The 20,313-nt window shown below is 37.7% G+C and overlaps 2 protein-coding genes across 2 annotated transcripts; both read left to right on the plus strand.

Annotated features, from left to right (window-relative positions):
* Nucleotides 1–709: 709 nt before the first annotated feature.
* LOC111411932 (F-box/WD-40 repeat-containing protein At5g21040-like) lies at nt 710–3,381 on the plus strand. The gene is made up of 2 exons (XM_023042613.1): nt 710–860; nt 1,206–3,381. Exon 2 carries the CDS (start codon nt 1,277–1,279, stop codon nt 2,933–2,935), a length of 1,659 nt encoding a protein of 552 aa, XP_022898381.1. The 5' UTR covers nt 710–860; nt 1,206–1,276; the 3' UTR covers nt 2,936–3,381.
* Nucleotides 3,382–7,384: 4,003 nt separating this feature from the next.
* On the plus strand, nt 7,385–8,491 carry LOC111412563 (protein FAR1-RELATED SEQUENCE 5-like). Its single transcript, XM_023043497.1, has 2 exons — nt 7,385–7,919; nt 8,196–8,491. Exons 1-2 carry the CDS (start codon nt 7,385–7,387, stop codon nt 8,489–8,491), a joined length of 831 nt encoding a protein of 276 aa, XP_022899265.1.
* The last annotated feature ends 11,822 nt before the right edge of the window (nt 8,492–20,313 follow it).

Below are 20,313 nucleotides of genomic sequence, written 5' to 3' on the forward strand. Positions count from 1 at the left end.
TAGTATTGAGGTCAATGCCCTGTCATTCTTATGAATTGAGACCTTCTTAAGATTGTAAAAAATATGTCTCAACCATCTTCAATTTCTAATGGAAAATTTGTATTCAAGGTCCCAAACCTTTCAAAAATGTATATGACTATCCCAAACTTTTAAATCATACCAAATACATCACAAATCTTCAAAAAAATATGTGGTAGGAGAAACATTCCAAAAATTCTCTAATTGATCAAAAGTCAAACATTTGACCAAAATTTGAATATCTTTAAAAAGGGTAAAAGTGAGTCTACATTTTCCAACTCATATAAAAAAGGGGAAAAAAAATTTCACTGTCCTCACTAGATCGCAGATAAAAATCATGAGATGGACATATATTAGTCGTGATCAATCTTTTATTATCAAAACTAAAGTTATATTAAACGAAACCTGTGACAAATAGTAATAGAAATCAAATAATTTGTAATAAACATAAACACATATTAAATTAAATTAAAAATAAAAAATGATAAAATATATCTGTATTCAAAATTATAATATAACAGCCCTTCGGTTGTCCCATGTTATTGGTCAGGTCTGATAATTATGGTTTTACTATTAGTCAAAAACGAGAATTATAGCTTGTAATTCTAAAAAATATAGAGGAGCCCAAAGAAATTATAACAAAAAGTGGGGTGCTTAGTGTAATATACATATGAAATAGGCTGGGCAAACCCGATCCGCCACAGGAATCTAGATAACCCGTCTTCTTCCATTTTCGGACTCCACAAAAAAGAGAAATTTGTTCAAGAATTTCTGTCATAAATCGATTCTTTCCCTCGAATCAGTGTCCCTGATAGCGAAGCAATCGCAGCTTCGTTTCTGAGGTATAAAAATTCGGTTTTATACGATAACTCGAGGTTTATTAGATTTTATTTTAGTTTTTTTTATTGACTTTAGGAACTTTTATTGTTTTTTTCCTTTTGATTTGTCTTTGAATTCCACAAAAATAAGCGTTATTTTCATATTATTCAGCTTATCCAAAATTTCAATTTTATTTTTCATTTTAAGGGCATTATTTTTTGTTTTCTTTGCATTTTTCTGCAGCTAGGTTTTGACATCTAGGCTAAATTTCTGCTCTTTTAGGGTTTGGTTGAGTTGGGGGATTTATTTTTGAAATTTTCTATTATTTTTCTTTGAGCTTTCAAAAAAATTTATTGGGTACGTTACAGGAATTTGATCAAATCTAGTGGACTTCGTGTTTTGAAGGTTGCATTTTTCACTTAGATAGATAAGTATTTTTATGGCATTTGAATGCCACCAGACTGTAAGAATTGGCTCAAAGGACACCTCAATAGATTGCTTAGATAATCCGCCCGCAGAAGAAGTTGACAAACGTCAAGTTATATCAACTAACAATATCAAGAATTTTACTTCTGAGTCTGACAATCCAAAATACACATCTATATTAAATGCCAATACACCTTCTGTCAATGAAAGTTTACCTAATTATATTCGGTCCATCACTGACCTTCCCCCGGCATTGATATCTGAAATCCTCAACTGCCTTGATCCAAAAGAGCTGGGCATTGTGTCCTGTGTCAACACTTATTTGTATAGGCTGGCGTCCGAACACCATGTGTGGAAGGAGTTTTACTGTGAGAGGTGGGGCCATCCAATAACGCTGGCCAATTTTGGGCCAGGGAATTCGGACGAGAGATCATGGAAGGAGCTGTTTGTGGATAGGGATTTCCATAGCAAGACTTTTATGGGTCGTTTTAGTATTGATACTCTGTATGGGCATACTGAAGCAATTAGGGCAGTTTTTGTATTGGCTTCTAAGAAGATTGTTTTTACTTCGGGTTATGATCAGATTGTGAGAATGTGGGACATGGAGGAAGGGTTGTCAATCGCATCATCTAGGCCTCTTGGGTGTACGATTCGTGCATTGGCAGCCGATACAAAGGTTTTGGTTGCTGGGGGTACAGATGGGTTCATACATGGTTGGAAGGCAGACGATGGGAATGCTCACTTATTTGATCTCTGTGCACCAAAAAATCAGAATATGGAATTTCGGGTTTGGGAACATGAAGGCCCCATAACTTGTCTTGCATTGGATTTTGGTAAGATTTACAGTGGTTCTTGGGACATGACTATATGTATTTGGGATCGTTCTTCTTTGAAATGTTTGAAGGTGTTGGTGCATAATGATTGGGTTTGGAGCCTCGTACCTCATGACACTATACTAATGAGTGCAGCAGGTTCTGATGTACACCTTTGGGACATTAATAGTGGAACTCCTCTAGCCATTATCAATAATGCACACGTTGGCAATGCATATTCTTTGGCATGTAGTCATACTGGGAAGCTCATATTTACTGGAGGAGAAGATGGTTCTATACACATGTTTGAGATCATAAGAAATGCTAAGTGTAGTGTGCGAAAGATTGCAACATGGCTTCCTCACACAGGATCTGTTTATTCTCTTGCTTTTGAATTCCCTTGGCTTGTTTCAGCTTCCAGTGATGGGAAAATATCACTTATTGATGTGAGAAAATTGTTGAAAAAGACAAGCAAGCACTCTTCAATTGAAAATCCTTTTAAGGGCAACCACATGGACAAAAAACATGTAGAACCTCCTCAAAGAATGCTCCATGGGTTTGGCTGCAATTTGTTCTCGGTTGGCATTGGCTGTGATCGTATTGTTGGTGGAGGTGAAGAGGGTGTTGTAAGGATCTGGAACTTCTCCCAAGCTCTGGAGATTGAGCAGAGAGTCCGCACTTTGAGAGGCATAAGGCTAGAAAACAGGATGAGGAGACGTAAGCTCCAAGCAGAGATAAGTTGTAAAGGTCGCAGCAGTGAGCAATGTTTAGTTGCTGCAAAGAAGAACCAAACAAATGGCGATAGGAATGGGTGGCATTATAAGCACAAGGTAACTGGAAAGCTGAAGGGTCAAAGTTAGGTTATAGTTTCTGATTATTTTTGTGCTCTGTAGTTCTAAAGTCTATGGCTAGACATGGATCGAATTACAGTCTAATTGACTTTTGTTGCTGTTGTCATTTAGATTTTAATCAAATATTTGATCCCTTTATAAAATTTGGTTATGGTTACTATCGCAAAGGAAATTTCCTCTTGACAAACACAGTCGCATCTCCTGAGTTGAGTGATTGGCTGATAGGGAATGACGTGGGACTTGACAATTCATTTTGATCCCTTTCTTTCTGATAATGTAATATTTGCTTGGCTCTTTCTTTTTCTTTTAACTGATTGTGAATAGAACGTATTGGATATCATGACCTGTGACTGGAAAAATTTGGGTACCTGTACTTTGTTTGCTTGGTTAATTTTGATGTACAAATGTAAGCAGTTAAGTCTTATGACATTCTTTATTAGATTATTCATTTGTTATACAAGAAGATGTGGTAATAAAATTGAAGGCTCTTTGTTGTGTATTTTCATTATTTATTTCTGGTTCCTTTTTTTGCATACTGTGCCTCACTTGTGTATGTATTGACAGTTTGTTTTTCCAGTCGTTTTTCTGCATTTGTAACATGAATGTTTGGAATCAGAGACATTGTATAGGGAATTAGATAGAGCTCGGATTTCTAGCTTATTCTAGTTTTGGTAAGTGCTGATAGAAATAGTGTTCAAGCACCATACCAACCATGGATGGTCTGGCTGGTGGCTCGACCAATTGGGAGGCGAAAAATTTCGTTGAACCATAAAAGTATCAAATATTTGGCTTTTTATTTCAGCAGACAATCTCTGCAAATCATGAAACTACTTGTAAAGACAAAATTCGTGAACTTTGTAAATTCAACAAAGCCATATCTAAGCTGAACATGTTTTGTTACAAAGCAAATGTGTATTCGGTGATAAAACAAGGCCCTAAGTTAGGACACCTAGTGGCTAGTAGTAAGTCATTCATGCAAGTATTATGAACATATATAAAGACGTTTTGTTGTGGGAGAATAAAGTTATCTATTTAAAACTTTACGTTATTAAACACAACGGTCTCTAAAATTCATTTTTTGATCAAAAGTCGATAACGGCCAAAACTTAAATCCTATATTCAACGAGTCATTTTTGAGTGGACAAGATTTAATATATTAAAAAAAAAAAAAGTCCCCGTATATCTTCAATTTTTATAAATAGATGACGTGAATCCAATTCTTTTTCATGATTCTAATACTGTACCATCTGAAAATTATTGTATTCATTTAAATCTAGTCGTCAACTCAAAAGAGCAATGCCACTTCTTTTTCGAAGAAACTCTAGATTCTTTATAAATGTCGATCTACAGTTGCAAGGACCTAAAAGGCCTAAAACAACTTAAAACCTGCGTTGCTGTATGGGTTCCTCTATACACGCTGTCAAAATTTGAACATCCAAACCAAAACCCAGTAGATATATCATATATTTTTATATTTTAGTTACTGTTATCTGGTCTAAACCTTCAAGAAGAAACAAAACAAGCTCACAAAGTGATCTAGAAAGTCTTGAATCCAGAACAAATTGAACAAGATTCAGGCCTAACCCTTTGTTTGCGAGTTACAGAACGCACCATAAGCCCCTGTTTGTCATGTTTTACTTTACATTCTTTTCCATTATTTTTTCTATACTATTTATTTTTAATGACATTCTTCATTAAAATAATATTACACGCAAATAAAAATAAATTCTTCTTTTTTAACCACACATTCTCTATCAATCACTATTCCATAATACATTTCTTCAAATTAATGGGACCCAAACAGGGCCTAAATTGTGAGTAGAGGATCAGTTCATGCTATATGTTTTGTGATATTTTTGGCAAACAATGTAGAACACGGGCATATTGATACCCTGGAAAAGGGATTTTCAAATGAACCATCAGTGAAGGCCATCTATGTATTGGGGGGACTCTTCTGTTGATTGTGGAGGCAATACTCCATTCTCCAATCTCTTACGCCACTGACTCTCCTTGTATCCATGCAGTGGCTCTGATTCAAGTCTTGTTTCTCATCTTCTTGGTACTCTCTCAGCCCACTCAAAACACACACAGGGTTGTAGACAGGGTTGAATATGGAATTTCTTGATATTTGTCTGGTATCCGTTGAAAAGGGTTGCTACATTTTCGAACGTCCAACTAATTTTTTGGTCCAGTAAGCTGCCTTTTCTGAGCCCAATTGCCCGGTCCAATTAACTGATTTTGACCCAATAAATGGATGGTTTTGGAATTTGGCAAAACGTGTTTTTCATTTGATGTATATACACGCCCTCGATAGATAATTGACACTTTGAATGTTGTGCGCTGTTGGATTTGACTTTTGGGCTTATCTCATATAAAAGGGACTTTGCATTCATTAGGGTTTTATGTGATTCAAGAGTCAAGTTTGAAAAAGACAAGTGTGGAGTGAGATCCGTTGAAAATCGAAGGTGGATCAATGACGCGATCGAGGACAAAGCAAGTAAAACAAGCGATGAGGTTGCTAGTTCAATCAACTATGGATGGGACAATGTTTGGAACGCAAAATGAGGCAACCTTCATGTTCGGGTCAGGAGCCGAACCCAAATGAATCAATTTAATACAAGCAGAAGAAATAAATTGACACCACATAATTATTTTCCGGGGGAAATTGTTTCCTTGTTTGAAATTTTCCATATTTTATTAGAGTTTTGGTTATGGTAAAAAATTTTTAATCTTTAATTCCATTTTAAGTTAGGATTAGAGTTTTATTCCTATTAGAATTAGTTTCTAGATTTTCATTATAATTTTATTCCTATTAGAATTTGTTTCTAGATTTTCTACATATAAATAGATTTAATTTTTTTTTTGTAAAACTTTACACATAATATTATTTTGAGAGAATTCAATAAAGAGAGACAGTTTGCTTTCTTCATATCGTTCTTCATTGAACAATTGGAACTTATCAAGAGTTATAATCTTCTGGCGTTCTACAATCCGGTTGGGGGTCTTATCTTTCAAGCTTTGATCTTGTTGGATTTTTTGGTTCATTGATTTGGATTCAAACTCTCAAACCTCTTAATTGACTTTTCTAGGATTCTAGCTATCAAATTATGTGTTTCGTAGTTAACGTTACTACGGGGTTCGCATCAGTTGGTATTAGAGCACAGATTCCAATTTAACAGGTTACATCCTTAGTGTTTCCTTTTTTTTTTTTTTGAGTCTTTGTTCTTTGTTTTTCCCCCATTTTTTTTAGTTTCCATTCTTGTATTATTCGTTTCTTCGTTGTTCGAGTCTTCAATTCATCAAATTATTGTCAAATTTTGTCAAAACTGTTTTGGGGCTATTCTAGCATCCAAACTGATCTTGTTTAATTTTTTGGTAGTTTAAATCATTATTTTTTTTGTTCAAAAAAAAAAAGTACTGTTCACGTCCAGTTAAGAAAAAAAAGTCGATTTTTTTTTCTTTTTAAATATTTGGTACTGTTCTGGAAAGAAAAAATATGTTTTTTTTTTTTATATATTATCGTTCAATTTACTACCAACAATCTTTATTTTATTGAGTCACACTAGTTTCTTTCATTCAATTAAAGTCCGGGTTTATTCCATCAAAAAATCTTCAAGTCCTTTTGTTTTATCATCTTTGGTTCACATTCGGTTAGGAATTCCACGGGTTTAAAAATTCTTCGAGTTCACTTTGTTCTTTGAAGCGCTTGGGAGAAAGCATTGAGTGGTAAAAGGTGGAGTTGTGACATTAATAGAAGGAAAAAGTCATATTGTGTGATTTTCGAGTGAATTTCAGTGAGACAAATAAAATTCTAGTTTTAGGATGTCTGAACGAGGAGAAAATCGTGTGTGGGGCGGGCATACCATCCCATATGGTATGCCTACCCCATCATGAATTGACATGTGTACAAACTTTGTTAATTGTGCATTTTTTAATTGAAAAGTACACTGGCTCCAATCTCTTTTTCTTTCCCGCTTTTTCCATTCTCTCCTTAAAAGTTGGACTCACCTTCTAATAAACACTCTCTCTCTCTCTTCAAAGTTTTGTTGGAAGCCGGAAGCACTTTCTGGGCAATTTATAATCCAACAAAAATCAAAAGTATTCTTTAATTTTTTAATTTCGTTTCTCTAAAATTTTTAAGTATTTATATTATATAAATGGGAAAGTGAAAACATCTTTTATTGTATTTATTTTGTGGAAGGTTGAATGGGTTTTTAATATTTTTAACAAAGCCATTTGTTGCTTCTAATTTTTGAAACGGGGCAGAATCATTGGGACCGCTTGCGCTACATGGGATGTTACTATTTAATTTGTTAATTTCATTTCTCTGAATTTTTAAGTATTTACATTATAAAATGGGAAAGTGAAATCATCTTTTGTTGTATTTATTTTGTTGATATTAATAAGGGTTGAATGGGTTTTTAATATGTTAATATTTTTAATTAGGTTTTCTATTGAATGGAGGATTTAAGTTGTAGAGAAAAAATTTGTGAAGAACTCAATGTGGGAATGGGAGTATGTTCTGATGAAGAAGCTTATAATATATGTAATACATATGCTCTAAGAAAAGGTTTTAGTATCTGTAAAGGCCATATTCGAAAAGATGCATCAAAAAATATTAAACAGCGAGAATTTTTATGTTCAAAGGAAGGGTTTCAAAGGGACGAAGATTTGTTTGAAGTGAAGAAGTATAATAGATTAGAGACAAGAATGGGCTGCAAATTTATGGTGCGTTTTACAGTGGATGGTGGAATATGGAAAATTTCTCATATTAATACTCATCATAAACATGAACTTGCAAGACCAGAACAAAGACAATTTCTCAGATTAGGACGTAGGGTGTCTAATGCTCAAGCAAATGTCATTAATTCCATGGTTAATGCAGGTATAGGACCAACAAAAACATACTTTTATTTAGCAAATGAGGTTGGTGGAGCTGAAAACATTGGATTTACCAAAAAGGACATGAGAAATTATTTGCAAAGAATAAAAGGTGAAATGATTGAAGCGAGGGATGGACAAACTTTGCTAAACCATTTTAAGTTAAAGCAAAGTGAGGATCCTAACTTTTTCTACTCAATGCAAGTGGATCAATTTAATCGGATGACAAATTTTTTTTTGGAGAGATAGTAAGTCAAAGTTAGATTATGATTGCTCGGTGATGTTGTATGTTTTGATACTACTTTTCGTACTAATAAGTACAATTTAAGATGTGCTACATTTGTTGGAGTTAACCATCATTGGAAAAATGTTTTATTCGGTCATGCAGTTTTATTAGATGAGACCACGGAATCATTTATTTGGTGGTTCGAGTCATTTAAGGAGTCCATGGGAAATGGACAACCGAAAACTATTTTTACAGATGAGGACAAAGCAATTGCAAATGCAATTGAAGTAGTTTTTCCACATACGCAACATCGATTGTGCACTTGGCATATTGCTAAGAATGCTACACATCATCTTAGTAGCTATTGTGCAAATCCAGAGAGTTCAAAAGGCAGTTTGATAAATGTTTCCATGGGTGTTATAGTGAAGAAGAATTTCAAGTTTCTTGGGATGATATGATTAAAAGATTTGACCTCAAGAGTCACTCATGGCTAAAGAAATTGTATTCACTGCGAGGAAAGTGGTGTCGTGCTTTTAATTTGGATACATTTTCAGCAAATATGAAGTCCACCCAAAGGAATGAGAGCACAAATAATATCTTTCATCAAATTTCTACCAAGACAATGGACCTTGTTATTTTTGTATACCACTATGAGAAGAAAATAAAGGAAATGTGCTTGGTTGAATTAGAAGATGATTATCGATGCAAACATGGTGTTCATCGTCTGTCCATAAGGTGTGGTATTTTAAGTCATGCAGTTAATGTATATACCCCAAAAATGTTTAGTCTTTTTGAAAAAGGAGCTAACGGGTTGCATTGGAGTGAGGATGAAAGAAGTGTGTAGAGATTATAAACTTTACGCATATGAAGCAGTTGAAGAAGGTCAACAAAGAGTGCACAAACTCCAATACAATCCCCTTACATTCGATGTTTTTTGTTCATGTAAGTTATTTCAATCATTAGGGATTTAATGCCTACATGCTTTAATGGTGTTCGATTTGAATAATCTCACTAGCATACCAACACAATTCATAATGAAAGGGTGGACTAAAGAGGCAAAGAAAAGAATTGCCGCAAGTAATGACAAAAGTGACCTGTCAATAATGGCAAATGATGAGAAATCTTCCAAGTCATTACGCCTTAGTGAGTTGATGCACAAAGGAAATAATGTGTATAATGTTACCTCAATGACAATTTCGAGAACAAAGATTGTCAAAGAAAAGTTGCGGAAGCAATGAAGTTACTTGAAAAGTATGAAGAAACTATCAACGTGCTTCAAAAGTTTAGAAAAGACGATGCTCATTTCACTTGTGATGCTCTTGTGGATGAGCCAAGAATATTAAATCCACCAACTGTGAAAGCCAAATAAATAACAAATGCAAAATTAAAAAGCACTTTGGAGAAAAGAAAAAGGAAGGCAAAGAAAGGTAATAAATATGATAATTTTATTTTTTATTACAATTATTGCCCTTATTCAATTCTTAAGTAATATATGATTTTTTTTTTAATTTTTGGTCACTTATGATGATTACATTTGGCTTATAGTTGCCGAAGACAATCATCCAAAAAAGGGTGAGACACCTTACCCAACATTTTCGCCTACATTGACAGCTTTTACCCCGTTTATTCATCACTTAGCTCTCGGGCATTGAAATTTTCACCTTTCAAGCATGCTTCAAAGCCACAACAATATGCATTACTTGACTAAGGTGATATTATTATTATTATTATTATTATTATTATTATTATTATTATTATTATTAGTCAATGAATCATTTTTATGTAGGATCCAAGTTATTAGAATTTTGATGATCTACAGAGAACGATTAGTGATTGCATAGTGAAAGTTTAGATATGAGACCGATATGAGCTTTATTAAATAGAATGCATTTGATGAAGTTATCAGTTTTGTGCTAATGAAGTTGATTAGTAAATTTTATTTATTTGTTTGTTTACACTTTTTAGGTGATTGAAGTATGATATTTTGTAGTTGAAGTTATTGTAGGGGATAAAAAGGGTTTATGGTGTAATTATTTTGCTAAATTTCCACACATAAACAATTGAGATGGATTATGATGATTTTAGACAATATTAAATATTGTCTTCTTTAATGAAAGTGTTTTTGCTTTGATATTATTGTATTTTAAAAGTATTATTACTAGTTTGTTATTTGTTAAGAACTGATGCAATATATGTTCTAATTTGGCTTGAAATTATATTTAAGATAACTTCTTTGCCTCTTCATTTTAAAAAGGCATTTCTCGTCACTTTTAAAAAAAATAAAATAAAAAAGGAAAAATATTTAAAAACAAAAGAATGTAGAACAAAAAACTAATACAAAAGGAGAGAGAAAGAGTGAGACACAAAAGAAAGAGAGAGTGAAAGACACGGTAGTGGGAAAGGAAAAGAGGTTGGAGCTAGCATACTTTTCAATTAAAAAATGCACAATTAACAAAGTTTGTACATGTATCAATTCATGATGGGGTGGGCATACCACATGGGATGGTATGCTCGCCCCACATAAAATTTTCTCCTAAACGAGAAGATTCCAATTCAAGCCGACACGGCAATCATAACATGCAACGGATGATTTGATACAGCGATTTGAAAGTGCGTTTGGATCAGTAGGAAGCTTGGATGATTAGGTTGGATACATCGATGGCTAATTTTAGTAGGGGACAACCAGTAGAGGTGTCGAATGCTAGGGGACCGGGTAGGCGAGAACCTAAGAGGGTAAGGCTTGAAGAATATGATAGTGATTTGAATGAGTACGAGGCTAATGATGTTGATTTGGGGAGGATGAGGAATAGAGGCGATAGGTTCGAAAGACGGGGTAAGAATAATAATGGAGATGAGATGGATGGAAACATGGGTAATATCAAAATGACCATTCCACAATTTAAAGGGAGAAGTGACCCAGAGATGTACCTAGAGTAGGAAAGAAAGTTTGAATTGATTTATGAATGTTATAACTACTCGGAAGAGAAGAAAGTGAAGTTAGCGGTTCTAGAGTTCATTGATTATGCAATAACTTGGTGGGATCAAGTGGTTACTTCACAACGTAGGTGTAGGGGAAGACTGGTTAGTACTTGGGAGGAGTTGAAGACATTGATGAGAAAACGGTTCGTTCTTAGTCACTATTATAGGGAGATCCATCAAAAATTGCAAAGCTTGTATCAAGGGTCGAAGAGCATGGAGGATTACCACAAGGAGATGGAGATACTTATGATTAGGTCAAATGTGGTTGAGGATCGAGAAGCTACCATGGCACGGTTCTTGAATGGTTTAAATAGGAAAATTGCTAATGTAGTGAAGTTGCAGCATTATGTGGAGTTAGAAGATATGTTGCATGTAGCTATGAAGGTGGAGAGACAATTGAAGAGGAAGGGAACAGCTAGGCAACCGTTAGGTACTTCGAGTTCTAATTCATATTGGAAACCGAGGTGGGATAATAATAAGGGTGATAGGGCTGTATCTAAAGGTAGGAATTATTGGCAAAAGGAGAAAGATGAAGGTGCTAGCTAAACAATACCAAAATTAGAGTCACAACCATCAAGGAGTCGAGACATCAAGTGTTTTAGATGCTTGGGATTGGGACAGATCGCTTCGCAATGCCCAAACAAAAGGGCAATGGTGTTGCGAGACAATGGAGAGGTGGTGAGCGAAGATGAAGGTGAATATAACAACATGCCAGCGTTGGAGGAGGTTAGTGAAAAAGAAAAGTTTGAAGGTACTGTGGGGGATCTTTTAGTTGCAAGGCGAGCTCTTACTACTCACATCAAAATGGATGATTCAGAGCTACAATGGGAGAACATCTTCCGCACTTGATGCCATGTCAACGATACGGTATGTAGTGTAATTATTGATGGTGGTAGTTGCACAAATGTTTCTAGCGTAGCACTTGTAGAAAAATTAAATTTAACACTGTTGAGGCACCCTAGGCTATATAAATTGTAATGGTTAAACGAATGTGGAGAAGTTAGGGTTAATCGAAGGGTGTTAATTAATGTCTCAATTGGAAGTTATTGGAATGAGGTAGTGTGTGATCTAGTACCAATGCAAGTGGAACATATTTTGCTGGGGAGACCTTGCCAATATCATAGGAAAGCAATGCATGATGGGTACAAGAATCGCTATAGTTTCGTCAAGGACGGGAAGACCATTACCATTGTGCCATTAACACCAGCGCAAGTATATGAGGACCAAATCAAGTTGAAGAATGAGGAAGAGAAAAGGGTAAAAGAGCTAGAAAAAAGAAGAAAAAACAGTGAGGTAGGGAGTAAGAGAGAAAATGGTAAGGTGGCTACTAAAGAGAAAAATAGAGAGGAGCCACAAGAGAGAAAAGAAAGAGAGTCTTCTGAGAGAAAATAAAAATCGCGAGCGAATTTCTTTGCAAAAGGGAGTGAAGTGAGAAGAGCGATAGTTGAGAGAAAAGAAATGATCTTGTTTTTGTATAAGGAATCACTCCTCAATTTGGAGAAAACTAATCCACCCCTCCCTAGTTTGGCTAAGTCTTTATTGCAGGAATTCGAAGATATGTTTTCGGAGGACATGCCTAGTGGGTTACCACCCATTCAAGGAATTGAACACCAAATTAACTTTATACTTGAAGCTGTCATTCCAAATCGACCAACTTACCGAAGCAATCCTGAGGAGACAAAGGAACTTCAGAGACAGGTAGAGGAGTTGATAAGCAAGGGTTATGTAAAGGAGAGCATGAGTCCATGTGTAGTACCAGTATTGCTTGTGCCAAAGAAAGATGAGTCATGGAGAATGTGTGTGGATTGCAGAGATATTAATAACATAACGGTAAAGTATCATCACCCAATCCCAAAGTTAGATGACACGTTGGATGAATTGAATGGTGCATATATTTTTAGCAAAATTGATCTTAAGAGTGAGTATTGTTACGTGTTGACACACTTGGCCGACCCACTGGGGCCCATGGCCCACTTCTGCTGAACCACGTGGCATCTTATCCGAGGCCCTATCCCAACAGGATTTCACCAGCATATTATAACAACACCAGACGTGGTCCAAGTGCTGTTGTCGAAGCTAATACGCCGAGGAGATCTCGTAACCGAGGCCCTTCTCTCCGAGGTCCTTAGGCTCTAAGTAGCACTGCTCCCCAGAGATTCGGTCTTACACAAAGATCCTTCCTGAGTGATTGATGGGACACCCATCATAGAGTACAAGTGTCTAGTCTTGTCAATGTAGTGGCAGAGCTGCCAATTAATTAATGTGTAGCAGGCTAGGAAATCAAATGTGACACCTATAATATGACATGTAGACTTACGAGATGAGGCCACGTATACTTTCAACTAAGGGCCACGATCTAAGTTGTAATACTATAAAGACTCTCCCATGTATCTCTCAAAGGGTAATGCAAGATTCAATACAAGAACAAATATAACATTCTTTACATTCTACTCTCTTGCAACATACACTAATTCATACACGTATTCTACAAAGATCGATTGGTAATTATTTACAATCGTAATGCAAACGCTTACGTGTGCGCAGGTGAGTTCGGTATCTGTTGGCAACATATTTTGAGGTCAACAGATTGGCACCGTCTGTGGGAAATCATACTATAACCACGAGCAACCGTGTGGAGAAAGCTTATCGAAAGGCATATTTGGGCATCCCCCTTGAAAAATGATTTGTTCTTGGAAAAGAACAAGTGGAAGCCCCATAACTTAGCAACAATATGAGATTGGAACAAAAGAGAATGAGTTCAGACGAGGATGTACCCTCTAGGAAGGTAAGAGAACATGTGGGAATGCTCCCATCGGCAGCTGCCCCTGCAGCTCTGCATTAGCCTCACCACCACCACAGAAGTGGTAGCATGCGGATGGTCGCTCAATTGTCAGGGGAGATGGCCACCATGGCCGCAAACATGAGGGACATTGCTAGCCAAAACATGGCCATAAGTTCTCTCATGACAACTTATGGCCTAAATGCAGAGCCAGTGAGGCTTCCCTATTCCTCCCTATGCACCCCAAGGGCACTACGACCAAGATGTGGAAGTCCAGAGCCAAAGGGTTGTATCATTAGAATACAGCCAAGGCAGAAGCCCATGGAGAGGGAAGTAAAAGTTAATATTTCCTCCAATTATGCTGCAGGCCGACCCACCGAGGTCCGGTAGAACGAGGACAACTTTTCACCAGCATATAAGCCAAAATAAAGACCTAGGAGGTCTAATGGCATCTTTGACAGAATTAACCCTACAGAACTGAAGCGTAGGCAACAATAACAACAACAACGTAAGCCTCGGAATAGACCACAGTCCCCACCTCCAATATCTCATCAGCCAAAGAAAAGGCATGAAATGCCCCCCGTGCTACTCCGCCTAGAAATAGGCACCAAAGGAGGGAAGAGAAGGCTAGGACCCAAGCTGGACCCTTTCATCAGCCACCCAGGTACGATGCCGAAGAGAATAATGACTCGGATGAGCAGTAGAGGTCCTGTGACTTGGATGACGATGATGAAAATCTGTCATTCTCAAGGGAACTAAGAAATGCTCAGGTTTCGAGCCACTATGTGATGCCCAAGATACCAAAGTATGATGGGAGGAGAGACCTGGAAAAACACCTAAGCTCTTATAAAACTGATATGAGCCTTAGAGGTGCCACCCCAGATGTGAAGTGTAGAGCTTTTCATTTGACACTTAGTGGAATGGCTGAAATCTGGTATAGTCGACTGCCGTCTGGGAAAGAAGAATGCAAAGCCCCATCTCATTCGATGGATATTGTTGCTTCAAAAGTTTGACTTGGAAATCAGGGATAAGAAGGGCAGTGAAAACATGGTGGCAGACCACTTGTCTCGACTCGAGACCATAGAAGAGACAGAGACAGTGGAAATCAACGAAGTCTTCCCAGATGAACAGATTTTTGGTGTGTGGGAGGACACCCTAGTATGCGGACATAGTTAACTACTTCGCCAGGTCTATCATGCCGCCCGATTACTCCAGTCACCAGAAGAAGAAATTTTTCGCTGAATTGAAGTATTATTTTTGGGAGGACCCCATTCTATACAGGTGGGGGGCTGATCAAATTGTTCGTCGTTGCGTACCTGAGGAAGAAGTGCCTTTGATTTTAGAACATTATCATTCATCTACATATGCAGGGCATTTTGGTGCTTCAAAAACAGCGACGAAGATCTTTTAATCAAGTTTTTACTGGCTTGCACTATTTAAAGATGCCTTTGAATTCATGAAAAGGTGTGACCGATGTCAACGCACCGATAATATATCCAGGAGAAACGAAATGCCTTTGAACATTATCCTGGAGGCGGAACTATTCGACTTTTGGGGGATCGACTTCATGGGGCCATTGGTAATTGAGTTTCTAAAGAAACATATTTTTAACCGCTTTGGAACATCGAGGGCTATTATCAGTGACGGGGGCAAACATTTCTGCAATCGCCAATTTGAACAATTGTTGATTAAATATGGCATTAAACATCGTGTAGCCATTGTATATCATCCCCAAACTAGCGGACAGGTCAAAGTGTCAAATAGACAATTGAAGCGAATACTCGAAGTCACAGTAAGCTTGTCACGAAAAGATTGGTCTAAGAAACTGGATGACGCCTTGCGGGCCTACATGACTACATTCAAGATCCCTATAGGAATGTCGCTATATCGACTGATTTTCGAGAAAGCATGCAACCTATCTCTTGAGACAGAACATCATGCTTACTGGGCAATGAAGAAATTGAACTTGGATTTGAAGGCTGCGGGTGAAAAACGTCTACTAAACTTAATGAGCTGGATCAGCTTAGAATGGAAGCCTACGAAAATTCAAGACTCTACAAAGAGTCCACCAAGAAATGGCATGATATGCACATTCAGAGGCATGAATTTACGGTGGGGCAGAAAGTGCTACTCTACAGCTCTAGGCTTAAGCTATTTTCAGGAAAGCTGCGATCGTGATGGTCTGGTCCGTATACTATTACATAGGTTTTTCCACATGGGGCAGTTGAGAACACTCATGACAGCAAGGGGACATTCAAGTTTAATGGATAGCATTTGAAGCACTATTAGGACGACGATTTTTCAAAAGAAAAGTCTACTGTTCATTTTAGACCACCAGAATGCAATACGATAAAGTCGAGCTATCGACTATAATCTACGCTGGGTGGGAGGCAACCCACTGTATCCTTTTATTCGCTTACTTTTCACATTATTTTTTGAATTATTTCATTTTCGCATTTGCATTTTTCTTGGTCATCGGTCGTACATGCATGTTAATTGGATCGATTTATCATTCCCTCAATTTCCTAGGCATTACAAACATGGTCGGTGAGTTTGAAATGATTTTAGGTGTTTGGGAGTAGGGTTCACGCATTTCTAGATAAAAGAACGTTTCTTTTTTAAAAAAAAATTATTGGTCTATGCGATCGCATAGATGCCATCTGAAGTTGAAAAGGGGGCATTTTTCATTACTATGCGGCCGCATAGTAGAGCTCCGTCTTGGTTTTAAACCATGACCGAGCCATTCCCCTCCCCCCTCCCCATTTACCATATTTGGCTCTCACGTTCCACACCTCACGCACATCGAATCACACTCCACATTTTACTCGACTCATCAACCCATTGACACTATATATCATCCCTCCACACCTCCTTTGCGATTTTAAGGTAATTTCTCATTCCCTCTTGTCTTTGACTTTCTTTCGATTTGTTTTGTGAAGAACCGCGAAAATTTTGAGCTTCATTATGGAGAATGGGCATTATGTTGTCGATGGGTTGTGGATTTTGAGGCTGGGTTGTGTATGGATTGATGGCACATCACACTTTAGGTGTTTTAGAAGGATCAAAATGAATGAGTATTACATGTTCGATAAAATGCCTACTCGAACTTCATGGTGCATTATGTGGAATCTTGCATTTGATAATCTAAATATATACATTATCCTGCACATTGCAATCCAATGCTATTGAAATTGAGCTCGAAACACTCACATACCAACCACACACATTTCGACACATGTGTTAGGTTCACGTCACCTCATCATACCCACTTCGTCCCTTGTGTTAAGTACCTGTGCGACATCCAATGAGCTTGAAAATTGAATACGTGTCACTCCACATTACATACTTTTATATGCCTGGAGGTTGCTCGGGAAAATTCAAGTTTTCTTGATGATGTCCGGGGGTGAACATGCACACTTAATCATCGAGTCACTTGGTTCATTTTAGTTGTTTGGACCTCCGTTTGTACGTAACTTGTTATTTTGCCTTCCTTAGATGTTTTTGAGCATGTTTTCTTGATATTTGAATGTTACCACATTCACAACCACCTGAAAGACCGTGTATCACATCACATCCATTTTGCAACGCGTATGCACATGGCTAGGTAACGGCATGTCACGGCACCCTATATGACATACCAAACAAAGTCCATTTGTATTAAAATTTGAATATATGGTAGATATCATTGAATACTCTCATATGCCGGGAGCTTGCCTGGGGCAATTTCGATATTTTTCGACGATGTTCGGGGCCAAACATGTGCATTCAGTCATGGGTCCAATTTTTTCAAATGTGCCTATTTTGACCTAAATTTTCAGTTTTTCCCCTTGACATTCTCTTTACGCTACATTCTTTGTCATCTTTTGATAAGTGTACACCAAGGTGTTCTATAGGCATGTTGAAACAAGTTTGGGGGATTTGTGAACTATTTGTCTCGCTTATCTCATTCCCCATATCGTTTTTTTTTAAAACTGCAGTTTACTGACTATTATTTCTTTACCTTTGCAGGATGCCCCCAAAGCGTACATCAAAAGGAAATGAGAAAGTTGGTTCCATATCTGGCACAGCCCGGACTAGGGAACTCGAAGGGAGTGTCCGGCGTTCTCTTTCTTAAGACCAAGCAGCCCGCTATACCAATGTTGTCCGGGAATGGGCGCTCATCCTCGAGAGACCAGTTAAGTTGGATGATTTCCCAGGTTTTGAATTGATTTATTTAGTCCACAACTGTCGGTGGGAGAAAGTGATTGAAACACCACACCCCGTCTATGAAAATTTTGTGTGAGAATTCTATGCAAATTTCAATGCTGAAATAGACACACTTGGATCCGACCATCTGCATCAGACATGGGTTCGGGGCAAATGGATCATTTTTTCACTTGAGGTAATACATGACTACTATCAGCTCACCTAGACTAATGTAGTCCCAGTCCCGCATGATTTCAACTGGGTTGAGGTTGTAGAAGTTATATTGGGGCGTGAAAATGCTTGGCCTCTCTCTACTGCTGATTGGTATCAGATTGACCTCACTCCTTCTATAGCCATCCTATCGTTGTTCATCTGCCACAACATCGAGCCCATCTTCCATAGGACAACGTTCACCAATCAGAAGGCGGGGTCTATCTATCACTTAGTTCGGGGCAACAAGATAGACTTAGCCACTTACATTTACAATCAGATACAAGTTACAGACGCGTGGGGTGACAGGCACACCTCACTGATTTTCCCGAGCTTGATAAGAGGAATTTGTAGAGCTACCGACATACAAGTTCAGCCAGGGGAGGCACCGAAGAAACCAAGTCCATTTATTAAATGCCTAACACTCGAGGCCCAGGACCGAGCCAGAATTAAACATCAACAGAAAGTGGAAAATGAGCGCCGACGACAGCAACAGGCCGTACACGGCCCAACCCTCGTAGATCAGGACGACCCACAGGTTCCAGCACCACAGGCTGACGTGGATACTCAGTTGCTGAGACAAGTATTCTCCACAGCCACGGGCATCAGCCGAGACTTCCATAGCTTCCTTCAGGATTTCGACACCATGAGGACTGAGTTGCAGGATTTACAAAGGGACAATCAACTTGCACTAAATTACATCAGAGATGCCCGGGACAATGCCTCGGTCATGCGACGGGAGATTGACACCACAAATGGCCGGCTGAACATGTATGTGGGTCAAGTGGATGGCATCAATTGCGGGTAAATGACACATGGGAACACGTGAGAGCCATCCAGGCCGAGCAGGCACAACAGTCCACCCTGATGAGAGGATGCATGTGATGATGCAGCAACTTCTTGGACGATACCCTCCACCGTCAGATGATGGCACATCAGGACCCAGTTTCCCGCCACCTCATCCCTTTTGATCAGGGGAGTACTGTTTTCCCCATTTTGATTTTTCGTTTTCATTTTGTCCTTAAAATTATGTCTTTAATCTTTTGTTAATCTTACATTGAGGACAATGTATTAACTAAGTTGGGGAGGGTGACATAATTTTAAATCTCTATCTGTGTTCATCATTATCTATTTTCCACTAATTTCCATTATTGCATAATGTGTGCATGATGAGTGTTATAAAAAAAAAAATAATTGCATTTTATTCAGTTTGTTTTAAATTCTCTTCATGCATGCTTTTGGGGGTTTGATAACCTTGTTAGCTTTGATGATATTATTGGACTAGTTTAAACTGTAAAAACTTTGGATCTGGTGCTAATTAGACTAACTGATACTTGTTGATGCAATAATTGACATTATCTATGCACGCTATTCATGCTTGACATATTAGGAGAATGACTGAATTTTGGGCATAACATAGGAAAAGAATGATAATCCTCAATTGAATTAACCTATAAACTACCTTAAGACAGTTTGGTGATAGCTGAGCTATTATAAGAAAGCATTGAGATGAGTATGGGCTCCGTGCATGAAATTTATTGTGTGGATTGCCTAAACTAGTGGGATGAAAAGTAGGTGAAAATCTTAAATTGGGGGTTGGTTTTGGAAACTAAATGTCTAGAAAAATGACAAAGGGCACAATTTTAATATGTGAGAATAAAATACTTATTTTCATGCCTTTATGACTCGAGCAAGTAAGCCTGTAAGGATATTTCAAAATCTGGTGCCTTAAAACCAACTGGCCTGGGAGTCACCGGCCCAAAGCTCGATACATAGGTCATATAGAAAGCAAGATGGAAAGAAGTTAATAAAAAGTCATCTTATCGAGTCTTTATAACTCGAGTGAATAAGCCTGCAAGGGTTTAAAACCTGGTGCCCTAAAGCCAATTGGTTTGAGAATCACCTGCCTAAAGCTCGTTACATGGGTTATATAGAAAGGAAATGAGAAGATGACAACCAATCAGAAATTAAAGAAAGGTGAGAAGAAAAAAAGAGAGTCAATAACATGACGAAAGGCCCTTAGACATTTGGTTGAAGAGACTACATCTCTGAGGCGAGTCAAGCAACCTAGTTTAATCTTGAGTATCGAAGCAATCAAACTTAGGAGAGCCTTCACTTTTTGAAATG

The sequence above is a fragment of the Olea europaea genome, chromosome 16 (assembly GCF_002742605.1).
Source record: "Olea europaea var. sylvestris chromosome 16, O_europaea_v1, whole genome shotgun sequence".
Taxonomy (NCBI): domain Eukaryota; kingdom Viridiplantae; phylum Streptophyta; class Magnoliopsida; order Lamiales; family Oleaceae; genus Olea; species Olea europaea.

What these genes read in the sequence shown, in the direction of transcription:
- LOC111411932 (XM_023042613.1), top strand. Translation starts at nt 1,277, where the DNA reads ATGGCATTTGAATGCCACCAGACTGTAAGAATTGGCTCAAAGGACACC.
- LOC111412563 (XM_023043497.1), top strand. Translation starts at nt 7,385, where the DNA reads ATGGAGGATTTAAGTTGTAGAGAAAAAATTTGTGAAGAACTCAATGTG. An exon ending in TTATTTGCAAAGAATAAAAG is followed by an intron (nt 7,920 to 8,195) that starts GTGAAATGATTG and finishes TCGGTCATGCAG; the next exon opens with TTTTATTAGATGAGACCACG.